This window comes from Vanacampus margaritifer, chromosome 4, assembly GCF_051991255.1.
Source record: "Vanacampus margaritifer isolate UIUO_Vmar chromosome 4, RoL_Vmar_1.0, whole genome shotgun sequence".
Taxonomy (NCBI): domain Eukaryota; kingdom Metazoa; phylum Chordata; class Actinopteri; order Syngnathiformes; family Syngnathidae; genus Vanacampus; species Vanacampus margaritifer.
The window spans coordinates 27114573-27139705 of NC_135435.1; the positions used below are offsets into that span (position 1 = coordinate 27114573).

Here is a 25133-nt window from a genome sequence, read left to right on the forward strand (position 1 = left end):
GTGCGTAATTTTTTTTTGTGGCGTTAAAGGAACTTGAAATAAGAATTTAAAAAAATAACGCACTAATTTTGACACTCCTAATATGTAAATCTGTTTTTAGATGAGCATGACTGTTATTGATGAGTTTGTTTTTGTTGTTGTTTGGTCGCACAGAACATTGCCCGTTAAAATCGTGACACGTGCAGTCGATCCCTAAAAAACTAAAAACTCAATCCCAGGTTCGAAAACTACAGTTTTAGCATCTGCTGTACAAGGTTATTGAAAGATAATTTTAATAAAAGTGTTGGTGTCAGGGATGCTTGTAATAACACTCACGGTGCTGTAACGCCGATTAGGGTCAAACATGATGAATACTCGCCGAGGTTCGGAACTAATTAATTTGCTGTCCCATGTAACCCATGTCCAAAAACTTGGTTATCTCCAATATTCCCATTTACTATATACAGTACGCTGGTTGCTCACAGCTCTATTACTCTGTATCACAATGATTTCCGAAAACAGATGGGACGCCATTTTAGCAGATGTTTCCCCGGCAGGTTGTGTAGCATTACGGCGTACACGTTGGCTCAACACTGTTAACTGAGCAAACATGAGAAGAAAAAAAGTCATGTCAATGTATTTTTATTTTCTGCTCCTGTCTGGCAACAAATGCCGCGTATCATTTACAAGGAAGGCGCGCTGAAATTGACGCCATGATGAGCATTGCCCTTCAAGCTTTGTAGCGAGAAGTAAAGACTGCAGTTTAATTACACGCACGCTCGTCTCAGCCGCAGCAGCATCCGCCGTGACACCGCTGCTCTCTCGTGCCCAACCGCAACAGCAACTAATTAACACGTGCGATACTTTTCTGATCAGCACAAAACATTCTCTCGCTTCCGATGACGCTCCATGAATTTAGATGCCTCAATTAGTGTTTTGCATTTCGCTTGTTAACTCTAAAAAAATTTCACTGCCAGTTGAGCACATACGGAAGTGCACAACTAACAACTACATTTTTAGACATGCTCTATTAGTTGTTGTTTATCAGTAAAAAACAAACAAACAAACTAAATGGTAAATAAATGCAATATGAAGATTTAGCTTTTTTTGTTGAACTTGTTGAGGATCAGCCCGAAAATTATTTTCCCAGGATATATGAAAGTTTGAAACATTTTCAAATAAAAGTATTGAGAGTTTGTTTTTAATTTTCTTTCCTGTTTGTCTTCCTTCTGATTGTGCGTCGTGATTGTCATGCAATCACCAATTATAAATATGGAATGTGAATGTGATGTCTATAAGAAATGTGTAACGCTATAATGTAAATTCAATGTAAACATTAAATGTTCCGATCGTAATCTATTGTTTGTAGTAGTCGGATGCCTAAATAATGTCTTCATAAGATTATAGTAGAAAATGACACAAACGCATAAATAACATTACGCTTAAATAAACATGCTAAGTTACACAGTGTAGTCGTGTTATGCATAAAAAAGATTTCAAGAAAATAGATCTGTTTTCTAATATCTACAGTTAAGTTGACACGGTTCTAGGCATTGGCCCGATTACCCGTTTGACGATTTGCCGTGGTGTCAATAACTGAGCTCTTCTTTTCTTTTTTTGAGGGGATTTCCAAGCAGGGCAAAGTATGATTGGCTGCTTGCAGAATTGAGTAAACGAGACGCCTCTTTCAAGTTAATTGCCTCCCAATTTTTTTTTCTTCCTTTCGTGAACAGTTACGGAAGAAAGACATGAAAGATAATGCAAACGGATCCATTTTTCCATGAGTCTGCTCTAAAAATACTTACTCAGAAGAATCAAAACAGAAGATGATTGTTTATTTGAACTTAACATTGTGGTACATGTTTTTTTCTGTACCAAAATTTCTATATATTTTTTTTAAAAATAAAATAGATTGTGTTTTAAAACTCTTTTAACTTATTCACTGCCATTGACGTCTATAAACGTAAAAAAATTCATTTAAACTATTTCTATTAGTTAAAAAAAATTCCCCCACTTTTGTTAACAAGAGTATGAAAACCTAGACATTTTTTTTAAATAATATTTTTTTCTTTTAAATAAAGAAATGATTATTAAAAATTAGGGGCGTCAGGCAATTAATTTTTAATTTTTTTTAATTAATCGCATTACTTGACTTAACTCACGATTAATCACACAGTTTCTGTTCAATCTGTTCTAAATGTACAATACATTTTTTTCCTAGGTTTTCATACTCTTGTTAACAAAAGTGGGAAAAAAATGTTAAACTAATAGAAATACTTCAAATGAATTTTTGACGTCTATAACCGTCAATGGCAGTGAATGACTTAATTGACCAAAATATTTTAAAAAACAGTCATTTTAGAGATGCAATTTTAATACCGTGGTAGCATATTATTTTTGCTCACTGTTGTCAATACTGCCAAATCTAATATCAGCCCTACATTGTACAAAATCACTCCATATGTTTGAGTTAGCTTCTAGAAAACACCCGTATGATTTTAGATACGACATAAAACGACTTATATTTACAACAAAAACATCTACATTTGCCCCCACTAGTTGCTGCAAGGAAAATCCATTCCGAAGCTGGGCACGTTGGACCAAATTGAAACAGGAAGCGGAGACGCAGAAGGACGTTACAGCGGCGACTGCGACGACGAAGACGGCTGCGATGGTTCCGGTGGCGGCGAGATCACCAACAACATCCGCAGAGTCTCTAAATGTAAGTCACCACCGTTTCTTTTTTTTTTGGGAGAAAAAAAAACACACAAAAAAAAACAACAACAAAAAAAAGTCACAACCGTTTCTAACGTTACTCAACAATCAGCAGGCATTGAGTGAAATATTCTCAGTGACGTTCATTTATTTAGTAGAGATGAACGTTCAACGGTTAAAAAGAAAATTGGTAAGTCTTACTGTTGCGCAATTAGCATCCAAAGTTAGTGAAGCGAGTTCAAAGTAAATTTGGATCATAATCTATCCTAATAAGAGTCATCCTAGACTCCAGTTTATGACACACATAATAATAGTCATGAAAGATAATAGTTTCAATGGGGGCATTAAGGCAATCAAGGCCCGTTACTTAAAAAAATTATCGCCCCGGAGAGGATCGGTAACCCCTGATGAATCACAGCACTGTGACTCTCCTTTCACACCGTCTTCACGTCGCATGGATGCCTCCCCTCCCCTCCCCTCCCCTCCCCTCCCCTCCCCTCCACTCCCCTCTCATCGTTAAACATGCTAACCACTGGGTTAATCATCCCTCCCGTTTAGCCCACGGCGACAGCCAGGGTGGCGGCGGCGGGTGGTCATCCAAACAAGTCGTTCACGCTGTGTAAATGTTCCCCGCGGCCCGACAGCCCGTCTGGAGTTCTGCTGCAATTGGGGAAGCTGCCTAATGACGGCTCATCCGAAGCCTCTGATGTGTTTCGCCAAATAGTCTTAGGCCAAAGCAGCCTGAGGATTTACGGCCCCTCGAGGATTTATGACCTACTGTCTGCCATCACCTGTTCTGATATAAACGAGTTTTAAATGTTGCTAAGTAGACTAAAAAGAAGCAGCAGTTTCTGACAGAATCCAGGGTAGCAAGTGTGACTCGTCATTACTATTTTCCTGATGATATGCTAAATAGCAGACAAATCAGTTTGTTCCAGCATATTGCTCGAGTTGCAGAGAGAAGGTTTGCTCTGTTCTGATTATAACACATTATTGTGATCAGAGCAGCAAGCTGTGCAAATCTGCTCCAGCTGCAGCAATTGATTTAAGAGGCAAGTCATTACACGTCTCTCTATAGAGGGAAAACTGATGATCTTTTTTTTTGACTATTGCTAATTGCAAACTGAGATTTTGGGAAAGTTGCTGCATTTGTTGTCAACGACGCCGGTTCTCCTTCCTCTGAGTGCAAGACTTCAATCGTAGAAACACGCAACAGAAGTCATAGTGACACAAATAAAAGATGAAAATAAGACAGGGTGGAACAGAAAATAGACAATGTTTGTGTTAGGAGTGTTTTTGCGCGTAACTGTATTTGAATTTTCAAGACTTGCAAAAATAAACCTGAGAGTGGATTTTTCAGCATATCGAAAAAAGGAAAATGACGAATTTTGGCTACGGAAACGGGTTTTATGTATATACGATGACAGGGCCCGATACTGTGGCGCATGTTTTGACCAGATATTATAAGGTAAGAAATTGAAATATACCTGAAAACAATAAAAGAACCGACTACGGCAAAGACGTCCGTGGTTGTGCGCCATCGGGAGACGCTGTGAGAAGGCAAACTTCAAAATAAGCCGCAGCTTAACAAATAATACATTAAAGCTTTGGTTCGTTTTTATTTTGAAGTTGTTCCCGCCAGTGCATGGTGGCGTAGCGGCTTTTTTCATCTCTTAACTTGTTTCATCTCAATATTCACAAAATAATAACAAATGGAAACGGACATAAGTGGCATGTTCGTTTTGCGCATTTTCACTAAATTTGCTTAACATTTTTGAAACCCCGTTAGATTAGTGACACAAATAAAAGATGAGGTATAACTACACACATGAAAACAAGGAAAGTAAGACAGGTTGGAACAGAGAATAGACAATGTTTGCGTTTGGAGTGTTTTTGGACGTAACTGTATTTGAATTTTCAAGACTTGCAAAAATAAACCTGAGTGGATTTTTCAGCATATCGAAAAAAGGAAAATGACGAATTTTGGCTATGGAAACGGGTTTTATGTATATACGATGACAGGGCCCGATACTGTGGCGCATGTTTTGACCAGATATTATAAGGTAAGAAATTGAAATATATCTGAAAACAATAAAAGAACCGACTACGGCAAAGACGTCCGTGGTTGTGCGCCATCGGGAGACGCTGTGAGAAGGCAAACTTCAAAATAAGCCGCAGCTTAACAAATAATACATTAAAGCTTTGGTTCGTTTTTATTTTGAAGTTGTTCCCGCCAGTGCGTGGTGGCGTAGCGGCTTTTTTCATCTCTTAACTTGTTTCATCTCAATATTCACAAAATAATAACAAATGGAAACGGACATAAGTGGCATGTTCGTTTTGCGCATTTTCACTAAATTTGCTCAACATTTTTGAAACCCCGTTATATTAGTGACACAAATAAAAGATTAGGTATGACTACACACTTGAAAACAAGGAAAGTAAGACAGGTTGGAACAGAGAATAGACAATGTTTGGAGTGTTTTTGGAGGTTAAGGATGTGTGTAAAGTAAAGCTGCACGTCTCACTGCAGCTGAAACACCATTTAAAATTTAATTTGATTCCTTTTCTCTGCAATTATCTATAATCCTTCTGCCATGTCTTTGAGCTTTATCAGCAGAACATGCTCTCGATGGTATAGCCTGATAAGAAAATTCAATAGGAGAAGATCAATGCCAACAATAGAGGCCCGATTTGAGAGATTATCCTCATTAGGCATAATTATGTGAACGTGAGATCTTCGTCAACCTGACAAGAAGCAACAAGAGGCCACGCGAGCCTAGCATCACGCGAGCCTAGCGTCACGTCAGCCGAGGCACCAGCAAATTAACTTGACAGTTTCCCAACCCACAAGTAGTCGGAGATCGTTACCTTACTAATACATGAGAACTCTGGTCGTCATTATTATATTATTACGTGCACAGGCAGTAGTCATAACTAAATGATCATTTGTGCCTGAGCAGGAGCATCAGGGCGCACTTTCAGATATTTTCATCCAAGAGTTTTTGGTAGAGCTCCCCTTTTTGAATCTTTCCTTGGATAATCGTGACACAGATGACTGAGAACCTTCACTAAAACATTACAGGAGTGCGATATGAAAATAGCTCTTCCTCCTACACGCATTTGATAAGTCTGCCCTCATTTTTCTCTTGACTGCATAGAAGGGCGGATGTCTTGGCAAATATTTTTAATGTAGCATAGCTTGTTAGCATACCAACAAAGTGCTAGCTAACAAATAACAAAGTAGTTAGCTGTTCACTGTGGATGCTCTTTTTTATTTCTGTTAAAAGGCGTAGAACAAATATGCCTGAGGGCTTACACGAATGGACATTAGAACCCAGAAGCAGACACTGACACGAAAGTAACAAATGCACTTTATTAAATAAAGAAACAAAAGTAAGTAACGAATAAACAGAGGACGGTGCGGCGGCGGATGAGCTTGCAACATGTTGAGGCTCAAAAAAGAACCAAAAGGAAATCAGTCCAAAACTTAAAGCGCTGGGAAAAGCCAGGAATAACCTCTCAAAAAGAACAAAGTAATGAACAAAAAATGATAGGTACAAACTAGAAGCCAGATCCAAGTACAACAGAGAAGGAAATCAAAACTTGGAGCGAGCAACAAGAAAAACACTGGGAAGAAAATGTATGCATGGAAGATAACAATACCGGTACCGGGGATGTAACAAGGCGTTCCGGCGAGGAATGAAAGATCAAAGTCAAACCGCTACATAAATTACTTTTCAAGTGTTTCCCCATACAGTTTATAGTGAAATGGTAAAAAAATATAGTTGGTAACGTAATCCGAGTACCATGTATTAAGAAATATATCTTGATTGCTTTTAATTACTTTTGGATTACTCCAATACCAAATACGCTAATAAAGACAAGATAAAAATGCATGTATTTAAATTGCTAGCTAGCTAGCTAGCTAGCTAGATAGTAATGTGGCTTCTTAGCTAGCTATCTCCAGATTGACAGCTTGCTATGTCGCTAGATAGATGCTAGTTAGCGCAAGGTATCAAGATACAGTAGATCAGACAGACAGACAGACAGGTAGGTTGGTAGGTAGATAGATGGGTAGATGGTTTGATTGCTCGATTGATTGAAAACCATACAAAACACACACACGTGATTATGATACGATGATGACGATGCATGACGTCAACTGCGAAAAGTTGAACCATTTTTATTGTAAATATGATGTTTAACTAGTAAGTCAGTAGGTGATTCTTCTGGAAGGTGGAACTCACATTAGCAACGTAGCGGGCTAGCAACGAACTCCCCCGTAGTGAGACGCCACGGAAAATCTCCAACTTTTTTTGTATGTTATTTAACATAAATCAGTCTTTCAGTGACCACACTCCAAGAAATTCCTCCTTTCCTCCCTGATACTTTTAAACCGTCCCGTTTGGCAAACAAAGGACGGTGTCTCTCTGTCTGTACGGAAATTGTAATCCTCCGGAAAAACTGCAACCTGATTATGTGAATTTTTTTCTGTAAAATATTTTGTTGTCTTTTTTTTTTTTTCTACACCGGCACATTTATTCCGTTACTTCGTGAGCCTGATAATCACTGACACCTGACCACAACTAGCCTTAAAAACATAATTTCATTTCAAAATAAGACCGAACAACAAATGACTTAGAACAGACGAGCACAATAATTGAGAAGTAGGAAGTGTTTTGGAATCAAATAAGGAATATTTGAGAACATTGGAACCAAGAGATTTCACCAATAGTTGTACACCAAATGAGTGTAATCAGTGCATGTGTATGTTTTTGTGTGCTTTTGCTCTTTCTACACCACTCTTGGCAATTAAATTGGTTGTGCATGTATAATCATTTGACAGCATGATAAATAGGAGCTGGCTAATTACTATTTGTTAGTAGCCAAAAATACTTAAATCATAGGGTTAAGCTGCTTCATGCTTAGATGTTTATGAGACAAAAATACACCTGCATTAATCACATCAAACCAGTGCCTAACTCAATTTATGATAATGCAAAGCAGTTTTTCACACTCGCACTGTGCTGTTTTATTATTCCACTCCGGGTTGTGAGATTCTAACAAACAAGCATCGAGAGACTTTGTTAGGTTCTAATTAGACCAAACTAAATGAGCTAAATAAACCTAATGTCTGCCTGAAAATATAAAGGAGAATGCGCATATGAATCACAATCAAAAACATTAATTTTGTTATTAATTTTGCACTTTTCCCACTTTTGTTAATAAGAGTATGAAAACCTTTTTTTTATTATTGTATATTTAGAACATATATAAAATTTGTGATTAATCGTGAGTTAATTATTGAAGTCATGTGATTAATTACAATTGAAAATTTTAATCGCCTGGCGCGATTTAAAAAAATAAAAGATTCTCAAAAATTAGGGGCGTCAGGCGATTACATTTTTTAAATTAATCCTTGATCATATAGCAGTGCTATGGATCCCCGCTGAAGCCGTATCAAGGTCATTAACTCATTCACTGCCATCGACGGCTATAGACGTCAAAAATTCATTTGAACTATTTCTAATAGTGTCACATTTTTTTTCTCCACTTTTGTTAACAAGAGTATGAAAACCTAGATTTTTTTTATTGTACATTTAGAACAGATATAAAATTCATGATTAATCTTGAGTTAACTCGTGAAGTCATGTGATTAATTACAATTTAAAAAAAAATAATCGCCTGATGCCACTAATTAAAAAAAGAAAGAAAAGGAAAGATTATTTAAAAAATTAGGGGCGTTACGCAATAATTTTTTTTAATTGTAATTAATCGCATGGCTTCACTAGTTAACTCACGATTAATCACAAATTTTATATATGTTCTAAATGTACAATAAAAAAAAATCTAGGTTTTCACACTTTTTTTAACAAAAGTGGGAAAAATGTTAAACTAAGAGAAATAGTTCAAATGAATGAATGAAAATCGAGAGACTTTGTGAGGTTCTAATTAGACCAAACTAAAAGAGCTAAATAAACCTAATGTCCGCCTGGCAAGCTAAAGGAAAATGCACATATTAATCACAATCAAAAACAGGTGTGGACAAATTACTGGCTGATGCTTCGCTTTTAGTTTCTTCTTTATCCAACACAAAACTTTGGCTTTCCACCACCTGGCAGCAAGGGCTGCACTCGAGAACAACTAAGAGTTTGTTTTTCTCTGCTTAAAACTCAACAGGCGGCTGTCGTCCTCTTATCAGGCCGACCTCGACTCAGTTGCAGACATTGTGACTGGCAGCCTTGTGAGCATTGTCGTGCAAAACAACATCTGTCAGACACAGTGGCAGCATGGAGAGACACAAATCGATTTTGAAGAAGTAAGCACACCAGGGCACGGAAAAAGACTCTCTTTAGGTGTGACTCTTATTAATTAATGGTGTCTCTGCGGGTGTTTGATTACAACGTCTGTCCATCCACCAGCACTGCAATAAAGTGCTGCTGAATATAGAACTCCCCTACTGATAATGCTGAGTGATGACGGACATAACTGCACTCAACGCACGGGAAACCGAGGACATTTTGCCATCGTTTCCACTGTCAAATATCCGAAACTGTAAATGATGTTCTGTTCCGGAAAGAGAAGGGATTACAAGCAAGAAATATTTTTGGAGCATCCTTTCTTCGAGAGGTGCTTGCAGGTTTCCCGGAACACTAGACCGTGCCTATTAGAAAGCTCTTTACCCTCATTACAGTATCGGATCAGATTAGCTCACCTGCTGTGATTCTCGCCCTCCTCCATGCCTGTAATAATGGCATGCAAATCTTTTTGCAGCAGCGTGGCTCGCAACCTTTTGTCCAGTCAGCCTGATTGGGACCACTTCAAGATTGTATGATGACAAGTCAATTAAATGATCCCTCTGAACAAAATAATTATTCAGAAATGCTGTAAAGGGAAACTAGCAGACCTAGAACAGATCAAAGAAAAAGTGCATTGCATGAGTATGTATGTTTTTAATTAAGGGACACCACAATACTATTTGGAATCAACATTTAAGCATTTGGCAGTCCGTTTGTACAATACAAATACTAATACTAGACTACTTAAATATTACTACTACTGCGAAATACAATGATAACAAACAAATTGAAAAATGAATACCTGGTGTGTCAAGAAAAACTGAGACATAAATAACACGCACCCGTGTATAATACGTACCCTTAAAAAGCATTTTTTCTTTGCACTTGTATAATACGGTTCCCCCGATTTATCAGAGTGAGATTTCAAACATCCCAACAAATTGTAAATTGCTTATCTAGGTTCAAAATGATGCTTTCCCCCCCATACCTACGGTTAAGGTCTTTGAAAGGTATTTTTGAAATTGTGTTTTTAAAATCTCGTTCTTGCACTGTAATTTTAGTAAGCTATTTTTTATTTCTTTAATTTGCTTTTAAATCTCTTTATCTCTGTTTGTAACTACTTTTAAATGTACTTGCAATTACAGTATGTGAGGCATATTGACTTGGATTGTGTATGAAATGCGTTATGAATCAGTGATTCTATTTATTATAATTATTATTATTATAACAATTCTTTTTATTATTATTACTATTATTATTATATTTTTTTAACAATCATTATTATTATTTTTTTTTACTATTATTATTATTTTTTTTACAATCATTATTATTACTATTATTTTACAATTATTATTATTATTTTTATTTTTATTTTTTTACAATTATTATTATTATTTATTATTATTTTTTACTCATGCCAAAAGTTGACATGAGTAGAGATGTAGCCTACATGTGAATTTTGGTGGCGATTCATAGCATTTTTGTGTTATTAAGCGGCGCTTCGATTTTGTACATTTACAGTTTTGCTAAAAAGTTTATATACCCCAAGGTTGTGATTACAAACCAACAATAGTCTCCCCTTTTCCTGTCAGGCAACATAGTCCTGAAACTGAAGGGACGTGTGTGTGTGTGTGTGTGTGTGTGTGTGTGTGTGTGTGTGTGTGTGTGTGTGTGTGTGTGTGCGTGAGTGTGCGCACGCACGAACCGAGCTCTGTGGGGGATTGGAAACGACACCAAAGGCAAAAGCGGCAGCAAGCAGACAGAGCTGTCACAAGTGCGTGTAAATTGTGATGGACCAAGCTCAGTGCTGTTTGGATTGGAGCCATAAACTATGATGTGATATCTTTCATTTTCAAAGATTTTTCTCAACCGCTCTTTTCACATGGCTCATTTCGTTCAGTTGCTTTTAGGTGTGCTATTGTGGTCATTACCTCAGCAAAGATGTTTTGTTTTCACCCGCTTCTGGTCGTTTGTCAGCAAGATTACATGAAAACTGCTGGACCATCTAAATAGCATTTTTTGAAACAATGCTGTTGATTCTGACCCCAATCTAGTAATGACGTTGAGGACTTTTACAACATTTAAAAACTGTTTTTCTGTTTACTTGGGTTGTCTGTGTATTCATCGGATAAGTAGGATACATATGCAAATTACGGGTGACAAAATTAGTGCGTTAATTTTGAGTTAATTTAAAGTGACTTGAATGCTACTATTTTTTTTAATGCACGATTAATGACTACCCCTTACTTAGAAAGCCTGTACTGGGGAAATTCCAGTTGCAACGCAGCAGACACATCCATGCCAAAATTTAGGAATAATATTTTAAATAATAATGCATATATTTGTGGAGATTGGGTTCAATTTGTATTTTATAATTTTAAAGATGCGCAGAATTTCACAAGCTACTTCATGTTAAAGATTGGATAGCTCTTAATATGAAAAGAAAAATGCAATTATGCCATCTAGTGGCAGAAAAATGACCTTAACACAAATCAATATCACACTCATTTTTTTTTTACAGTACAGTACCTCTTTTTAATTTCAACTCACTTTTACTGAAAGAAGCAGCCATATTTATATTTGACTTTTTTTTCCCCATTTTTATGTAAACAAGAGTATGAAAACTTTTGCACATTTTCTTGTACATTTATAAGAGATATAAAATTTGCGATTAATTGTGAGTTAACTTTTGAAGTCATGCGATTAATTACGATAAAAAAAATTAATCACCTGACACCCCTAATGCAATTATAGATCATCCAGATAATGCTGTCTTTTAAAACAAAAACACATCGATTTTCACCACACGGCGATACTTAAATAATGAAAAGGTGTACTAATGAAAAACTGTGTTCCAGTCATCAATTAGTGACGCCTGGCAGAATCCAAGAAAAAGAACCTGCCAATACATCCCTCAAGTTGGGACTAACTACCGCTAATGGCTGCTTGTCCACATCAATCCCCTCACCCCGAACAACAATGTGCCAGCAATGCTGCTGATAACCCCCCTTAGCCAGACCGCCATACAGGCTGCGCGATCCAAGAGTGGAATTGCCATCATTAACCTCGCCCACACGCAACCCACCAGCCGAATGACGAGAGCATCTCCAGCAATGATTCTTGGAAACCATTTGGAGGATAAAATATAGCTTGGTGAGAGCAAATGGAGGGAGAGTAATTGAAGTTGAAAGACTGAAAGGCCACATCACAGAGCGGGCAACATGACGGAGAACCGAGCATGCCAAGGAATGCAATGTCGAAAAATGACTACACATGCACAAGACTGTTCAATGGATATTCACGTAAAAGGACCATTTTTTCATATGGAAGAAATACTAACGTAAATGCAATTGGAGACGGTCAACTTATAAACCGAATGAGAGAGGAAGCATTCGTCCGTACAACAGAAAAACAGTTCCAGTCTTTGCAGACTGCTTGAGATTCTTTCATTTTATTTTCAATTCACGCTGTCATACTCATTGGAATCCCCAAAAAGAAATTCAACTCTCGGCTTTATACTGCATTGGGTGCCACGTAGTGACACCATTCTGATTTGTTTACTCTCAAAGTGGCACAATTCGGATGCGCGTCACGTCACGGTAAGTAGAAAACCCCCCGGCATGGAGTCTGATATTTTCAGATCTGAATCAGGTTTCTTTTTAACTCATTTACTGCCATTGACGGCTATAGACGTCAAAAATTCATTTGAACTATTCATATTAATTTTACACTTTTTCCGCTTTTGTTAATAAGAGTATGAATACCTAAAACAATATTTTTTATTGTACATTTGGAACGGATATAAAATTTGTGATTAATCGTGAGTTAATTATAGAAGTCATGTGATTAATTACAATTGAAAATTTTAATCGACTGACTAGATTTAAAAAAAGAAAAGATTATTAAAAATTTGGGGCGTCGGGCGATTAATTTTTTTAAAATTGTAATTAATCGCATGACTTCACTAGTTAACTCACGATTAATCACAAATTTTATATCTGTTCTAAATGTACAATAGAAAAAACTCTAGGTTTTCCCACTTTTGTTAACAAAAGTGGGAAAACATGTTAAACTAATAGAAATAGTTCAAATGAATTTTTGACGTCTATAGCCGTCAATGGCAGTGAATGAGTTAATGTGGGTACACATCTGATATGTATCGGATATCTGACAATTCAAGTGCAGCGGATAAGGACAAAATATACGCCGTCAAAATACTTAGGCACCCACTTGATACTTGACTCATTGAGCCATTTTCAGCAGTAAAAATTTAGTATTTTTTCCAGAATGAATTTGACAACCACATTATTTTTTGTATACAATTAATACCTTTAAAAACAATTTTTTCCACTGTCGACTGAAGATAACATCCTGACTTTCTGTCACCGGCCACAGTTTCAGAGGTGGGCCTAACGTTTGGGCGTCCAAAACAATCACACAAGTTTGTTGTCTTTCAGATTAAGACAGATAAGATCCAAACTTATCTTGTCAGTTCGAATACCTTAGCAAAACACATCCACTACAACCAAGATCAAGACGTTGCTGAGACTTTTAAAAGTTAAGACCAAGACTTTTTGAGGTCGGGCCAAAAACAGAAAAATGACCAAAAAAATGAGCAAAATCCCGAGTTTGCCCGAGACAAGACAGAGTAAAAATGCCTTCCATTCCAAAACGAGACCACGCCCCTTAAAAAATAGCCTCGAGACCAAGACCGATCTTGGCAACTACACTGCAAGGTGATACAAAAAAAAAACATTTCCCTTCTCATCATTCCTAATCATTGCTACCAATGCATTTTAACCACTCTAACTCCTCTGCCTTCAAATTCATAACGCAGTACCCGCTTTTCAATCATTTGATTAAACCTAAAATGACTTTAATGGTGAGCTTAATGAGCTGGTTCTTGCATCCGGAAAGGTTTCCCGTTGTCCTAATGAACCATGAAAAGGGCAAGCACACATTATTGGACGTACTGTTTTAATAATCAGCTCGGTGTCACAAACAGAGACCTTTTCACAAAAGTCTGCTTTATCAATGAAAAGAGGAGCCCAACTCTTCATTAGGATTAATTGACCCACGCCACACTGCGTGCGGATATAAATTCTCTGACTCCAACTCACTAAATAGATGCATTAGAAGCTCCCAAATCTCTTTTGTAAGCTCCAGCCCAGCCCCGAAATAGTATTATTATTTCTTCTGCTATAATGGAGACCTAATTGTAAATCGTATTGTTTGGGGCCGTGTCATTGTTTGCCTTTGGGTATTGCGCATCATTTTTGCTCCTACCGCCAATGACTAATTCTCCGTTTGGATGTTTAGAATTTTTGTCACTAATTATCAACCATTCATATGACGTTTTTTTTAATTTTTTTTTATCTTGCACTTTACCCATTCAGAATGCTTAATATTTTTTTTTCTTCAATCTCACATAGAAGTACACTGCACTATTTCTTCCATTTTTTTTCTTGACATGTCCACAGTTTGACCTAAAGTTCAACCTAAAAAAAAAAAAAAACACACACACACAAATCCGGAGTGTTTTAAAAACATTTGGGATGGATTCATCTGCTGCCCTTTGGCTTGCATTTCTTTTTCCACCTTCTTGTACGATCTGTCATTGTAACTTACCATCTGTCTTTAGCTGCATTTTTTTTTCTCCCGCAAGGTCGTATAACAAGTAAATATTTATTGAGTTTAAGGCCAAATGTTTTTTGGCAAAACAAAACAATATATTAAGCATTCTGAATGGGTAAAATGCAAGATAATTATTATTATTTTTTTAAACGTCATATGAATGGTTGATAATTAGTGACGGAAATTCTATCCGGCCAAAAGGACCAATGAGGTTAAAAATATTTACAGCATTCTTGTCCAAGTCTTGATTACATCACCTGCTTGCATGATCCAAAGCACCTGTCATCACCCTGACATATGACGGACAGGTGTTCTCCTCTTCCCGTTCATGTCACTCAGCCTTCATCCTCAGGCCTGCAAGGTCACCCTCAGATGTGCATCAAACCCGCACACTGCTCTCCCATCAGCCTCCCTCCCGGTCCGCGTGTCCCAGACAAAAAAAAAAACATTACAGGGTACGTGTTTGTTGCAGAAGACCTCGGCATGACCACACGGTCACACAAACACGGCAGGTGAAAGCAGTGAATGGAGAAAATTTCAGTGCCTCCTAGGAAAAGGGTCAATCTACTCAGACTGATGTTCCGTGGTGACCTCCAGCCATAATGGATGGAAAAAGGCTTTTACCGAAGAGGAAAACATTGCATTCGTCGCGGTGATCAAAGAAGGGAGGTCTTGAAGTTGATCAAATGGTTTCAACATTAGAACATGATCTTTGATGACTTTGAAATGTTTATTTTTGTTTCACAGATAAAAGAGATGATTTACTAAAGGCATTCATGCGGGAAAATTGGGCGCAAATTTGGTTGCGCATACAAACAGATTTGGAACCGGGGCACAACCAGAATCGCATCTGCAAACGCGCTATATTGACGTGCAGATCAGTTTGCGCGTTATGGGAGGAGTTAATGCAAATAGATTTATTTAGCATATACTCTAAAAACGGGTCAAAAATGGACCGATCCTCTATTTGGGTCTATTTGACCCAAATTTGAGTCAAGAAATAGTTTTTTCAGTGTAAAACAACTCATTAATATTGGTCAGATCCTTTACTTACATTTTATATAAGACAACCCAGAAAGTTGGATCGAATTGACCCATAATGTGTATCGGTCCATTTTTGATCCATAATTGGGTTACTTTTGACCCAACTGTTTTCAGAGTGTATACAGTGTGATTTATCAAAATGGCTGATTTTGCGCCTTTAAATGCTGCGTCTTAAAGACCGCACTTTGCGTAACAATGACGATGAGAACAAACAATATTCCAGATTCATGTAAAAAATTTTGAAATGCCAGAAAGATTTTGGAGTTTCAGAACAATCTAAAGGCGGACTTTAAACACAGGATGGGCAGATGCTGTACATTAGTGATGGGAAAATGAAGCTTCATGAAGCACTTGCGATTTAACTTTTTTTTTTTTACTCTAGATGGCCCTTTTGGATTAAAAATGCAGTGGAAATGTAATCAGTTTCCTTTGCATTCGCCTTTATCTTTAAACCAAGAGCATCACCTGGAGAGGAAAAAAAAAATGCAACCTATTCACATAGCGTTATCAAAAGATTTCTTTATAATAATGTGTTTTTCATATTTAAGCATTGTTATGTTATGTTGAATTCTGAGACAGCAGTTATATTGGATTTTCTTGGATTGAGCAGTTGTGGTCGGTGCGTTTTTTTGTTTTGGTAGCTTCAGATAAAAACAACAAACAAATCTACGTGTACGTAACTTGAATATGGAAAGGACATGACAAGGAATGAAGATTGGACATCATGATAACCGTCTGGGAGTAAAATTGGAGCTCTGTCAACAGTATTTCAACCACATGATCATATCACTCGCCCAGCTGATGTCTATCAGTGATCCCGAGTGGCTCTCGCCGTTTCCATGGTCACACAAACCACAACTAATAATTGACTGTAACCTTTTCAACCTCTTAAATCATAACACACTTTATGTGCCATTATAAAGATCGCGGCTCTGCATTTTACTTTTTTTTTTTTCTTGGTATACTTATGAACATAATACAGTACACTATAATCAGTATTATTTTTCTCCAGAAAAAAAAAAAATAATAATCAGTATTATAATGAGGCTGTGGCCAAAGTACTCTGAGCTTGTGACAACTTGAACAATTTATGTACACGGGCCGCGTTGTCAAGTAAAGATGTTGTCGCCCAGTTGGCAGACCTCACAATCCATCCACAATTGTCGATCAGGATCCGAAGCATGCCTCCATTAGCACTTGCGATCCTCCATCCCATGCTGACTGCCACACGATCTTAATTGAGCATGTTAATGACCCAATTCCACATTATGAAGTGCCTTATTTGTGCAAATGTGATCGCTGCTAATGAATAGTTATCGATCAGCAATACCGGCATTCAACATACTCCGATTCGCGCATTAGCCTGGCATTGATTGCTGGCCGGCACATCCTGTGTGCAATGCTGAGAATGGATCTGATTCCTAATGTGTGGTCCAGGCTTGACCATTAGAACCATCCATTATCACACTTGCCATCCAGGGGCTTGTCACTGGGGCCTGGTGGGAAATTGGCAAACAGTCATGGTTGTGACTGGCAGACAGAGACGGATGGATTCTCCCGCTTTTGTCATCTTGCATAATTGGTTGGCCATTCCCTACCCTGTAGTGTGTATATACGTATGTGTGTACACGTATTTATGTGTATACTGTACTCTTGCTACTGTGTTGATTGAGCCAGACTTTATTTGTCTGCACATACAATCTCTATATTTTGGAGTGTAGCTTGTGGTCACCGGAGGTCCAAAGTTTTGGTGTGGAGATCTATCATCATAATTCAGCTAGGCAGTTTAATAACACTGCTGTGGACTCCTGAGAAAAGTAAGACATTTTACTTTTTATTTTTATAAAACATGGGCCACGTCTGGGTGTAGACAGATGACCCCAGTTAACCTCCATCCGCAAATGATGCCGTATCATACTTCAAGTCAGAATTAAATGTTCTCTTTGGGAAATAAAAGCAACAACAAAATGTGCTGTTGGACTGCTGATTTTCTGTTGGATAGTTCTTGTAGGCTTCTTGATTTTATTTTGTATTGTTAAATACTTAATTTGCCCCTCTCTGCATCTAGTTGCTAATTGTAGTTTTGCCTGGAATCGTGTAAAAGTAAAAGTTTTTTTTTTCCTGCAGGTTTTTGCTTTGTCATGCTGAAGATTATTTGTGCAGGTTTAGATACAGTACGCTCATCAGAGGCATGATTGACATAGTATTTTTTATTTATTTTTTTAACCATTCTTTATCCTTGGAATGATGAAAAAAATTTGATTTGAAAACGAGAATGTGTTTAGTTTAGATTTTCTCTACAAAAAAGAAGAAAAAAAATTACACGGTCAATTTAAATAGCAGCTGCATAACAACTACAAATATCATCACAAGGGACTAGATCAACTAAGAGTGGCTAAATGCATCATGATCACAAGTGACATAGCAACTGCATAGCAACTACAAATATCTTCACAAGGGACTAGACAAACTAAGAGTGGTTAATACATCATCATCACAAGTAACATAGAAAATGCATAGCAACTACAATATATATTCACAGGGGACTAAACAAACTAAGAGTAGCTAGTACATCATCATCACAAGTAACATAGCAAATGCATAGCAACTACAATATATATTCACAGGGGACTAAACAAACTAAGAGTGGCTAGTACATCGTCATCACAAGTGACATAGCAACTGCATAGCAACTAGAAATATAATTACAGGGGACTAGACAAACTAAGAGTGGCTAATGCATCATCATCACAAGGGACATAACAACTGCATAGCAACTACAAATATCATTACAGGGGACTAGACAAACTAAGAGTGGCTAAATGCATCATGATCACAAGTGACATAGCAACTGCATAGCAAGTGCAAATATCATTACAGGGGACTAGACAAACTAAGAGTGGCTAATGCATCATCATCACAAGGGACATAGCAACTGCATAGCAACTACAAATATCATTACAGGGGACTAGACAAACTAAGAGTGGCTAATGCATCATGATCACAAGTGACATATCAACTGCATAGCAACTGCAAATATCATTACAGGGGACTAGACAAACTAAGAGTGGCTAATGCATCATCATCACAAGGGACATAGCAACTGCATAGAAACTAAAAATATAATTACAAGGGACTAGACAAACTAAGAGTGGCTAAATGCATCATGATCACAAGTGACATAGCAACTGCATAGCAAGTGCAAATATCATTACAGGGGACTAGACAAACTAAGAGTGGCTAATACATCATCATCACAAGTGACATAGCAACTGCATAGAAACTAAAAATATAATTACAGGGGACTAGACAAACTAAGAGTGGCTAAATGCATCATGATCACAAGTGACATAGCAACTACATAGCAACTACAAATATCATCACAGGGGACTAGACAAACTAAGAGTGGCTAATGCATCATCATCACAAGGGACATATCAACTGCATAGCAACTACAAATATCATTACAGGGGACTAGACAAACTAAGAGTGGCTAATGCATCATGATCACAAGTGACATATCAACTGCATAGCAACTGCAAATATCATTACAGGGGACTAGACAAACTAAGAGTGGCTAAATGCATCATGATCACAAGTGACATAGCAACTGCATAGCAACTACAAATATCATCACAAGGGACTAGACAAACTAAGAGTGGCTAATACATCATCATCATCATCACAAGTAACATAGCAACTGGCACCATCATACCAACACGATGAACCCATGAGTCAAACCAAAACAGTCATAACACAGAGAATGTGAACTTATGCACCTTATTCTTTTATTTAGAAGTTCAGTTCAGTCGAAGATGTGCTTAGAAAAAGGATGGCTCAAAACAAAAGAAAAGAGAAATAAAAGTAAAAGTAAATAAATAAAAAACTAGAGTCGGTATAAATTTACCATCCCATACAATGTTTTGTTCTTAGTCATTCTATTTATTTTTTTGTTAAATAAAAATCTGTCCTCTTCAGCTGCTTGGTCATGCAGAATGATGGACCTGTTTGTCTTTTTTATGCTGCAGCAGTTTTTTTGGGCAACAGGGGAGTTTGAAATCCTCCCTGTGTGCTTGTTTGTTTTGTGATTTTTATTGGAAAACACAGTCGGACAGAACGCAGTTTTTGAGGGGACAGACAGAAAGAAAAGAGAGAAAAGAGCCAAAACAAATGGAAAAGACAGCACAATAGCACTGTACTGTAATGGAAATGCTGTGCCACACCGGACAGGACAGGACATGGCACGGGGTAGTGAGCCTGCCAGTGGTTGTTGATGTGCTATGTAGCACTTAAATCCCGCAGGTACTCGAGAGTACAAATGAGAGGACAGTCCAGGGAGTTCACGTAAAATCTGTCCGTGTGTTTGGCCCCCCGCATCAAGTAACTAGATGGCGGCCATTATCTCTGCTCTGTCTATATACAATATGACCCTCAAAGTGGTGCAGTGCATTAAAATTTAGAGAGGCTGATGGAGGTGAGGGGGGGTTGGGCTGGGGGGGCCCCACGTGAACCTGAACCATCCTGCTCTTCATTAAAAACAGTGGGCCAGAGTTTCCACTTTCCACCATTGTGTCGTTTTTCTTTCTTTGAAGGATGGGTGCAATCATTTAGCTTCCGGGTGTGTATAAAGCATTTGACCTGCTTTCACACATTACAATGAATACTTTGGTGAAGATCTACAGAGTTCCTTCTGACTTTTTTTTTTTTTTGCTCCATGCACATGCAGTAGTTCAATCTACTAAACATCTTTGCTCTGTATCGCGTGGAAAGTTTGATGTGGCAAGAAGCCCACTTGTAAATCCTGAATAATGGATGAGACGTGCAGCAGATGAGCCGGGGCCCTCCAGTCAGACCTGGCATTAATTAAATATCAATTGGCCATGCTTCCGTACCTTATTTCATGCCACATTCACACCTTCTCGGGGAATTTTGAAGTGGAGTTAAAAAAAAGAAGCTTGTGTGGCCTTGCAGTTTCTTATCATTTGTTGAGCAGTTCAGACAAGTCATGATGCTCATGACATTGGATTTCTCTCGCTCTTCATTTCAAGTGAGGGAATGGACCCAAAGTTTGGCTTCCTTGTACTGATTGAGATGAGGTTTAATTATGGTTAATTAACTCATTCACTGCCATTGACGGCTATAGACGTCAAAAATACATTTGGATTATTTCTATTAGTATTACTTTTTCCCCCCACTTTTGTAAACAAGAGTATGAAAACCTCGATTTTTTTTTATATAGAAATACAGATATAAAATGTGTGATTAATCGTGAGTTAACTATTGAAGTCATGCGATTAATTACAATTAAAAAATGGAAGCGCCTGACGCCACTTAAAGATTATTAAAAAACGCTGTATTTTTTTGTCAGCAGATTATGTTGAACATTTCGGATCTAAAACCATTTCACATAAAATGTTCTCTTATCTTTTTGATGGAAAAAAAACCCCTCCACCCAGACAATTACGTAATTATATCAACAAGTAGCTAATATGGCTCCATGCTATGAGCTAGTAAATTAGTTAGCAGTCGGATTAACATTATTGTTGGAATGTTATAGCCGTTGGATTAGTTTTAGTCTAGTCTAGTCTAGTCTAGCTTTAGTCCGGTGAAAAATGTGTGTTGGCGAGTTTAGTTTTCGTTGACAAAAATAACATTACTACATAACGTTACTTATTATAATTCGATTTATGTCCTGGTATACAGCATCTGTATTTGATTTTTAGATGGTTGTTTTAAAAATGTTTTTAAAATAATATTTTTTGTTTAATATTCGCTACACAATACTTACCATGATATTTTTTAAAATCTTGCACACAAGAATTAGGAAAAAAAAAATACCAGAGCTAATAAAAACTAAACTAAAATCAAGCATTTTCGGAAAAATAAAAAGAAGAAATAAAATGAACTAAGTAAACTACTAAGTATGAAAATTGCAAAACGATTACAATCCTGCACAAATCTACACGTAGCGTACGTGCTTGACTTTTTTGGCTTCTGGCACTCACAGTGGAGTAGCTGCTGATCTACCGTCTCTTCACTGACTTTTTATTGAAAGTCAGCAGCCCTATTCACCTTGGAGTCCCTTTGATGAGGTCCGAGGGATTGTCCTAATCCTGAGAGGGAAGTCCAGAGGGTGATTTTTTTCCTTGCTGAGGGGCTGAAGCCACTTAATGGATCACAAAGTTAATCATCTACTGGGGAAGCTTCAGGAATCTGCTCCGCCAATTAGGATGAGGTCTTTTTGGGGCAGACGCGCACGTGCGTACACACACACACACACACACACACACACACACACACACACACTGTTCTTCACGTATGCCTGGTTACCATTTAAAAAAAAAAATTCAATGTATTTTATGGTGAGATGCAGATAGAGAAGCAACTTTGTCTTTTTCTTTTTTTCAATGCATGACATTTCTGTGTGCTCAGGATCCTGATGTGCCTGCAAGTGTTTGATGTCCTCAGAGTGGTTGCCTGGGCATGCCAAGATAAGCATGCCAATTCAAATCCTGATTTGTCCTCACAGAGGAAGGATTTGAATAGAATTCCCCAAAAATGACTCAAGAGATGTGTGACTTTTTTCTTTGAGTCTTTAAGTATCGTATTTTTTTTCTACTATGAGTCACACTTTTTTCATAGTTTTTCTGGTCCTGCAACTTTTACTCAAGTGCGACTTGTGTCTGATTAAATTAAAGCTCGGACTTGCACGCAAAATGACTGAATGAATGTTTTTGTCACATCCATGTGATTTTGCTTGAAATCTAAGTTTAGATTTGTTTCCCTGCCAAATGTACTTTAATAATCTGACTTTAACAATGACGTCATTGAGAAGATTGCTATATACAGTACACTGTAAAAAAAAAAAAAAAAAGTAATGTTGACTTGAAAAATCGAATTAAGTTTTTTCACACAGAAATTCAAAGTAAATAAAGGAGAGTTTTGAGGGTATTTTACCAGTTTGTTTAGAATTTTTTTTTTTACTCAAGTGTTGAGGAACGAACTCATGACCTTCAGGTTAGGAAGGAGACAGCCACTCTACCACCTGAGTCATGCCACTCTTGCAGTTTGCCACAATACTGCATTACGAGTGTGTCCAAAATGACGCCAAAAACGGAACTCTTGGAGATACAAGGATTCCGCCTGACACCATCAATATACTAACACACAGCAGGAATGGCATGGCTCAGGTGGTAGAGTGGCTCCCAACCTGAAGCTTGTGGGTTTGTTCCTCAAGCCTTGATTTGCTTTATTTTTAATTTTTTTAAATAAACTGGTAAAATGTCCTCAAAACTCTACTTGTAAAATTTACTTTGAATTTCTGAGTGAAAAAACGTCACTAGATTTTTCAAGTAAATATTACGTTGTTGTTTTTTTTACAGTGTACTGCATATGTCAATCTTCTCAATAATGTCATTATTAAAGTCTGATTATTAAAGTATATTTGGAAGAAACAAATCTAATGTTAAATTTCAAGCAAAATCACATGGATGTGACAAAAACATTCATTCATTAGAGATTAGACACAAGTCGCACCTGAGTATAAGTCGCAGGACCAGTAGTAGTAGTACAAAAAAATACGATACTCAAAGAAAATTTTTTGGGGGAGAATTCTATTCAAATCCTCCCTCTGTGAGGACAAATCAGGATTTGAATTGGCATGCTTATCTTGGCAGTTTTTTCACACAGAAATTCAAAGTAAATTTTACAAGGAGAGTTTTGAGGACATTTGACCAGTTTATAAAAAAAAAAAAGAAAAAAGAAGCAATTCAAGGCTTGAGGAACAAACCCACAAGCTTCAGGTTGGGAGCCACTCTACCACCTGAGCCATGCCATTCCTGCTGTGGGTTAGTATATTGATGGTGTCAGGCGGAGTCCTTGTACGTCCAAGAGTCTCATTTTTGGTCTCATTTTTGGTCTCATTTTTGGTCTCATTTTGGACACACTAGTAATGCACTATTGTGGCAAACGGCCAAGTGGCATGACTCAGGTGGTAGAGTGGCTGTCTCCTTCCCAACCTGAAGGTCATGAGTTTGTTCCTCAACACTTGAGTAACTTACTGGTAAAATGTACAACTCCTAAATTAAAAAAAAATACTTAGAATTTCTGAGTGGGAAAAAAAATCAAATAGATATTACTCTCTCTTTTATTTATATTTTTTACAGTGTACATTACACTTTACAGCTGTTAGGGAAGTTAAGTTTAAAAACAAGCATTTCTTTCTTCCTGTTTATTTAACGACCTGAGTAAAGTCGGACATGCAGACTCACCAGATGTCTTTTTTATTTTTTTATTTTATTTTTTTAAACCTCCCGGCTCACTTGCAGCTTCTGCCAGCTCTTCATCCTCAGCGTGGCGAAGAGCGATCAGTGGCTTAATCAACCATAAGCAATTCCACAGCTGGTCTGATGAATTTGGGCCATGCCTGTTGCTGTGCGATCCCAGGAAATAAAGCTCAGAGACGTCCGTGTTTATGGAAAGGTTAATGGAAGGTTAATAAGAAGGAGATCAGAACACATTTAGAAAGTTTATTATGGAAACTGTGTTTTCTCCTAAGAGTTACATCAAAAGTGGGGAGGGTGTGATCATGCTAATTTAGCAAATCATCTCTTTGCACATTCAATACAAGCGTTTTTATTTTATTCATGAGACTGAGAGATTATTTGCGATCAAGGTGTTTCATTAAAATCTCATATTACCACTGCTGTTGCGCTTGAGATTGCTTGGTTTTTTTTATTGTTTTTTTTTTTTTTTTTTTAGTTATCATCATCAACGCCTTCAATAATGTGTTGTTTCCTGGATGCGATGCGTTGTGATGAGTGTCTCGTCATCACTTACTGCAGTTTTTTTTTTTCTTTCCCACATCTATCAAAATAGTACCTTCTGTTCAGTCAACAGTCACCTTGTATGATAAAAATTAATCACAAAATCCCGCCGCTTCATCCGGAACTGAAACATTTAGATTGGAAAGAAGAAGAAAAACATTTTCAATCACTTTTTAAGCACTTCTAATCTTCTTTTATTCAAGCACACACTCGTACACGAGCACATCCTTTGGCATTCATTGCCACACGGATTGGTGAAGGCCATAACTGAGCACAATGACCTTGTGCTTTTCAGATTTATTTGGCTTTTTTGGCTTGAAATAAAAGTGGACAAAATGGAGAAAGGCGGCTTTGACGTGAGCAGCACGCGTCCATCTGAACTGGCCCGTTCTGTGCTTTTTTTTTGTTTTGCTTTGTGGAGGAAAGCGCCGCGCATGAAACATTTACGACATTCTCTCCTTTTGTTAACACTCTTTGAATCTTTCTGTTACAATATTAATGAAATTGTTTTCAACGTGTCTTTTATAACTTGACAGAAATGATTGTTTGTCTGTAATATTGTTTTGAAGCAATTTTGGGAATAGCTTAGTTTTTCCAAATGGCAGACTCGCTTTATAGTAATTAATAATGAATATGT

General features: G+C 37.4%; 1 protein-coding gene across 2 annotated transcripts in view; it reads left to right on the forward strand.

Annotated features, from left to right (window-relative positions):
- Positions 1–25133, forward strand: part of gpc5a (glypican 5a) — a 102368-nt gene that overhangs the window by 64403 nt on the left and 12832 nt on the right. For both annotated transcript variants that reach the window (XM_077562676.1, XM_077562677.1), the window contains one exon: positions 2539–2701. In XM_077562676.1, coding sequence (XP_077418802.1) covers positions 2539–2701 — 163 coding nt within the window. The remainder of the gene's footprint in view (positions 1–2538; positions 2702–25133) is intronic.